We start from the raw sequence: 6,754 nt of genomic DNA on the forward strand, positions 1-6,754 counted from the left end.
TTTTTTTTTTTTTCATCTTTTCCACTGTTACAATTTACAATCTCACAATCTCACTCTGTAATAAGATTTTGAATACATTTATATTCTATTAAAAATTTATTAGAGTATTATACCAAATTATTCGAAATCAGTTTCTATTATTCTATAACTTAAATTAGTTTATAGTTTTATTAATTTTTGTTATCATAAAATTATATATTTTGTTTATAATTTTTCTTTATATTGTTAAATGTGACTATTAGAAAGCATGTGGCCAATTAATTAACAATGGAACTAGAGTTTGGAAAAAATTTAGTGATAGGTTTAAAAATCACAAAATAAATAATTAGCATAATACTGATATAAATATATGGGTAGATTTAGTTAAAATGCCACTTTATTTTTTTTCGCCTAAGGCCTCAAATAACATTGAGCCGCCCTTGCCGGTGGGACCCATTGGGTGAATAATTTATTTACAATGATGCCTCCCAAGAGAAACACAAAGAATATGAATTCAAATGATGAAGAAGACGAGGAAGTCCAGCCAACTGGTCAAGCCGGATCTCATACAGCAGGAGCTTCTTTCCCGTCGGATGCTCCATTTATGCAAATACTTGAATCCATTAGGTAGGGAATGGAAAACTAGGAGGCCCGTTTGGGAGCTCGCATTAATGGGATGAGTCAAAAGGTTAATGCTCGCATGGATGCGATGAATCAAAAAATGGATGCAGTATCAAATTAACTATCGGTGGTTCAAAGCCGATCTGATCAGGCCGAAGCCTCAAATGTGCATGAGTCATTGGTTCGGAAAATTTCTTCATCAAAGGCGATTATCCCTGAAGAACCAAGGACAACAATGATAGAAGCAATGTTGCAAAATCCGACTCTCGGAATGCCAATTAGCATGATGCCAATTCAACCGTTAGGTATTACGATTGGCAGTGTGCCGAATCCTACTATTGGCATACCGATTGGTAACTAACCAATATTATCAGATCCACCTGCAGTAACAGTAGTACCGATGTATCAACCACCGTTGATTAATCAACATAATCAGAATGAGCAACGTCCACCAATGCAGCTGATCCCAGTGGTGAGAGATCGGTAGGAGTTGGTTGAAAACCAAAACCAAGGCAGGGCTAATATATTGGTACCTCCGGCGGCTGCTGGGGGCCAAGGCAACGCTAATCAACAACGAGAATGGGTTAATCCATTCATTCCGTTACACCCAAATGATCCTTCGGGACAAAATGCAGGGATCAATAGGGCTCAAATTCTGGCTTTAATACAAGCTGAGGTAGTACAGGGACGCAAACATGCTAGACCAGTATACAGAAAGCCTTATCCCGATCATGTGATACCCATGAGTTACCTAGAAATTATTGGTATCCCAATTTTTCTATGTATAGTGGTGAAGAACATTTTTCTACGGTGCAGCACATTGCGAGGTTCACAGCACAATGTGGTGAAGCAGGCCTTAGTCCTTGGTTGAGGATGAGGTTATTTTCTAGCTCTCTTGCTGGGGCGGCATTTGAATGGTATAGCAATTTACTAGCCAACTCTATTCAGACATGGGACGAAATGGATGAGGTTTTTCATACTCAATTCTACCAAACAGAGACAGAAGCTATGCTGGAAAATATATCACGTTTAACTCAGTTGCCGAGCGAATCGGTAGAAACTTTTATTGCTAGGTTCAGAAAGGCTAAACTCAAATGCTGAGTAAGTTTGCTAGAACCAGAATACATTAAATTGGCATTGAATGGTCTAGACATTTGTGATACCCCCGGATTTCCGGATGCGGGTTGACCAGGCCCACGCCCGATTACCCGATGATACCAAATCAATTAGTAATAATCGAACACAGAATACAATTAAAACAAATGAGATAAATAAAATTTGCAGAAATGAAAACTAAAAATGATAATCCAATAACTGAAACCTCAGAATAAATAATTCCATTGATAAATAAACTATTCTGTTACAACTGATCCTCCACGAATACAAAATGTTCTCCAAATTATACAACTTGGGAATCCATCTAATGGACCCCTAAAATATCCCACTGAACTCAAATGACTGGAAATAAAACCAAAGCCTAAAACATGAACAAAGTCCTACAACATCGGTGGAGTGAAATGACTGTATCTACTCAGCACGATCCAGCTCTAAGACTGGAACTAACAAACACCTGTAAAAATAGGAGTGGGTTAGGCCCACATGCAAATTCTTCTCTAACTACAATCCAAACAGTGACCCGATACGTAGATATACCCTAGATATCTCAACAATAGCTATTTAGTCTATACATATATATATATATATATATATATATATCCACACTAAGAGATATTCACTGGACTACAGTAGGGGTCTCAACCTGAATAGAAGGTAACATGCGAAAACGCACCCAAAGGTAGGCATGAGTACCTAAACCTAACAGGGTACACCTCAACCTACTATAGTCAGCTACACATCCACTGCATGTACGCACCCTAACCAACGAGTCTGAGACTCAAGCTCATCTCGTGGTACCATAAACATATATATAAAGTCCGTCCAAAACCAAGGTATGTAGTTCAAATATTTATTAAACTGACATACAATAAACCAATTAGTTAGTCACTCAACTTATTCAGTTGATATGACTTAACTACCATCCATTAATCCAGGAAGTCATCCAACTTAGTTGCAGTTGATCTGACTTAGTCATAATTAGGATTCAATATCTTTTAATCCATTCCATTAATCCATTAGGTTAGGTTTATGCGTTTTGAGCTAAACCGTCCCCAGTATGTCACCATCCCATACCTGTGCATACAATCCTCCATATCCATGTAAATTACAAAACATAAATAATAGGCTAGTAATTTACAGTCTAAAACCAATATCCAAATCATTGCAGAAATAGGTTTAAAATTTCAGCAATTTATATTCGAGCACTTAACCATATAGTTGTAAGAAATGCTTTAATAAATCAATAACTAACATCCAGAGCATGCATAGATCCAATTTAATATATCAATGACTCTATCATGCATTAAATAAATTCTATAATCATATTATAGTCTGATACATTGCTAAAATAACTGTAGAAGATTGATTAATGCTTTAGCAATTTAAAACCAAGCATTACTCCATATAGTTGCATAAAGGATTTAATACTTCAACAATTAGCCTCCAAAGCATGTATAGATCAACTTCAATACATCAATGACCCTATAATGCATTTAGAACAATTTTCCAAACATAATAGATCCCACTGGAAAATCCAAAAACAAGCTTAAGTATTTAAATCATCATCCATCCATTAACCGTATACAATGTGCATAAATTTTATACGGTTTGTTCCGTTAAGTTAGAATTAAACTTTAATCAATTTAGAGTCTTAATAACACCCAAAATTCATTCCTTAGTCCCTCTGTAAAGTTCCAGATCCACTCAAATAGTCTCCATGATCCAACAGTGTTAAACAGTACGTAGAAAAACTAAAAAAAAAATATCAGAATGCAAAATTGAAGATGGAGCTTACTCCAAATTTTGGGAGCAGGCTCTTTTAGCCTAGAGCTGGCTCTAGGAGTCCTTGGAGCCAGCTCTACTTGTGTGGGAGCCGGCTCCCACATCCATGGAGCCGGCTCTCACCTCCTTTGAGAGCCTTCGTCCCCGTTCTGCTCCGTTTCAGTCCATCTGCTCCCTCTCTGATCAATTCCTACCACTCTATTGGGTTCTAAAACTAATCTTAGGAGTTTTAATTGAGTCTAAAAGCATCCTCAAGGTTGTTTACAATAACTGGGACCAATTACAGAGGTTAGATTTAGCCATTAAACTAGCATGTTTACAGTACGAAACTTAAGCTAACTTGCAACATCCATTCCATTCCAACTCCTCTGTTCCTCTTCACCCCTGAACCTAAAGATCTTATATCATCATAGTAACATCCCCATGATTTATTTACAGAGGTTAAAGGCAATTACAGAGACTAAAATTGCTTAACAACATAACATGCTTAAAACAGAAAACTGATCAAGACTTGAAACAAGCTTACATGCATTATACCAGAATCAAATTTAACACGTAAATATCATCAATATATTATATAGCAAGTAGGAAAGTTCCGATTTAATAATTAATTAAACCCTAGAGATTATCTAGGTGCACAGAACACAAGCCAAAGGGAAGGAAGAAAAGAAGAACTTGCCTGTGATTTAAGTAATGAAATCTCGGCGTCGTCTCTAAGTTTCCGGCAACTGCTAACTTCCTTCAAGCCTACTATGGGTTTCACTTAATCCACCACAACCCTCCCTTGATCCTCTCTATTATTCTCCTTGGTAGCTTTTATGATTTCCTCTATTCTCTCAACTTTCTCTTTGTTCTGTTTTATTTCCACTGTGCCGTGAATAAGGTTCTCCCAACCCTCAGTAAAAACTCATACACGTATATATATAGGCACTTAGAAAACCCTAATTAAACTAGAGATAAGACAGAAACATTAATCAAACTAGAGTCGGCCGATAAAATCCTAATCATGTATATATATAACAGATACTTATATGACGTCCCAATAAAACCCTAATCTTAAATAAAGAAATGAAAACAAATAATTAAATTAAAATAGTAAATCAAAGAATTAAAACTACATCATTTAAATCAACTTACCAAATAAACCAATTCAATTAAATCAAATAACCAATTAAATTACACAATTAAATCAAATAATGAAAGAAAACAATTAAACACCCAAGCAACTAGTCACATAAAATTGAAATAAAAATAATTGAAATTCCAATTTTATCCTTTTTAAAACTAGGGGTATTACATTCTTCCCCCCTAAGAAACGGAATTCCGTCCTCGGAATTCATAAAACCTTGAATTATTTTAAAATTCATTTTCGTTTCGTTGTGGACTCTGTCTCTGTGTATAGGCTCCCCCACCTCTGCCTCTGTGTAAGGTAAGCATATTCAATTAAATATTTTAACTCTGCTTGTTATGAATTAGTTGGTGTTTACATTCTTGATCTGTATTATCAACTTCTGGACGGATGGATTGTATGCACCGGTATGGGACGGTGACATACCAGGAATGGTTTAGTTTCAAAATACTAAATCGGACCTGTATTGGAATAAGGGAATGGATTATAAATAAATCCTACTTATATTTATGCTAAGTCAAAGAAGCTGCACAAGCTGAATGACTAGCTGGATTACTTGTTATGTATGTTGAGTCAAAGAAGCTGCACAAGCTGAATGGCCAACTGGATTTCTTATAGATGGATAGGATAGGACTTTAAATATATTTTTATGGTACATTGTGATGACCTTGTGGGCGGGTGTACCGTGGGCAGGTGTGAAAGACATTGTCAGGCTACCACACTGGCGAGCTACGGGTGTACAATCCCACATCGCCTGGGTAGAGGAAAGGTGAAATGCTTATATGTAAGTGTGTCATCTTCAATTGGTTTGAGGCCTTTTGGGGTAAAGCCCAAGAGCAAATCCGTGCAGGCTCAAGCCCAAAGCGGACAATATCATATCATGTGGTGGAGTGGGTCGTTGCAAATGGTATCAGAGCTTGACCCAGCCAGAAATGTGCCGACGGGGACGTCGAGCCTCCAAGGGGGGTGGATTGTGATGACCTTGTAGGCGGGTTTGCCGTGGGTGGGTGCGAAAGACACTGTCAGGCTACCACACTGGCGAGCTACGGGTGTACAGTCCCACATCGCGTGGGTAGAGGAAAGGTGAAGTGCTTATATGTAAGTGTGTCATCTCCAATTGGTATGAGGCTTTTTGGGTTAAAGCCCAAGAGCAAATCTGTTCGAGCTTAAGCCCAAAGCAGACAATATCATACCATGTGGTGGAGTGGGTCATTACAACATTGAACATCGCAAGAGGTTTGATGGGGTTGAGTTTCAAGATCTCTGCGATTTAGCAGACAGGGCCTCTCAGTATGAGGAAATACTAAAAGAAGAGAAGGAAATGAAGAATTCTTCTAAGGGTACTTGGTACAAGGACCCTAATTATGAGATATTCTCGGCAGAAGTTGGAGATGAATTAGAAGTTGACGTTGCAGAAGTCAATATCAAAAAGCTATACGTTTGTGAGGCATTGGTTAAACCTAAACCAACCACGGGGGGCAATTCATCAACATCAACATTGGCAGCAAGGAAAGGTCCTGCCGATACCGGTAAAAGTTATTCTTTCAACTTGTCAAAGACAGATCAAATCTTTGATCACTTGATGGCCGATAAAATGATATCTTTGCCTAAAGGGCATAGGATTCTATCGGCAAGTGACTTGAAAGGAAAAGAGTATTGTAAGTATCATAACTCTTGGAACTATGCTACTAATGATTACTATTCTACGAGGTGTGTTGTAGAAAGCTATTGACGAGCACTTTAAAATTCCTGGAGAAAACTTCAGAGACCATGAAGGTGGATACTAATCCGTTTCCAACAATCACATCTACAAATGTGATAAGCTTAGCCAAGCGAGAGAATGGGCAGGAGGCTGAGAAAATATCTGGAAAGCAAAAACCAAAGGAAGATATGCCATTGGAGGTTCAACCAAAGAAGAAAGGAATTCTTGAGAGGCTTATTTTCCCATTGAAGCCTGGGGAGGAGCCTCGGCAAGGTGGTACCAACGACAGCCATTGGAAAGTGGGAAGGCCAACTCGGCAAGTAAATATATCTAGCCAATTTCATCCTCAAAATCGGCATCCCAGTTTTAAAAGGCAGTCGCCGATTCAGTCAGAAATTTGGGTACAAAAATGAGCCGATTCATAT

General features: G+C 37.8%; 1 protein-coding gene across 1 annotated transcript; it reads left to right on the forward strand.

Annotated features, from left to right (window-relative positions):
• The first annotated feature begins 460 nt into the window (after positions 1-460).
• LOC132316659 (uncharacterized) lies at positions 461-6,359 on the forward strand. The gene is made up of 3 exons (XM_059815132.1): positions 461-606; positions 1,389-1,653; positions 5,862-6,359. The coding sequence occupies exons 1-3, from the start codon at positions 461-463 to the stop codon at positions 6,357-6,359; spliced, it is 909 nt and encodes a 302-aa protein (XP_059671115.1).
• Positions 6,360-6,754: the final 395 nt, after the last annotated feature.

This window comes from Cornus florida, unplaced genomic scaffold (genome assembly GCF_030987335.1).
Source record: "Cornus florida cultivar Cherokee Brave unplaced genomic scaffold, ASM3098733v1 CherokeeBrave_3.0.0_Hap2_Chr07, whole genome shotgun sequence".
In the NCBI taxonomy this organism is placed as follows: Eukaryota; Viridiplantae; Streptophyta; class Magnoliopsida; order Cornales; family Cornaceae; genus Cornus; species Cornus florida.

Excerpts from the sequence above, each read along its gene's own strand:
- LOC132316659 (XM_059815132.1), top strand. The coding sequence starts at position 461 with ATGCCTCCCAAGAGAAACACAAAGAATATGAATTCAAATGATGAAGAA. Across the intron at positions 607-1,388 it reads CAAATACTTGAATCCATTAG|TGGTGAAGAACATTTTTCTA; the intron begins GTAGGGAATGGA and ends TTCTATGTATAG. Across the intron at positions 1,654-5,861 it reads CTCAGTTGCCGAGCGAATCG|AGGTTTGATGGGGTTGAGTT; the intron begins GTAGAAACTTTT and ends GAACATCGCAAG.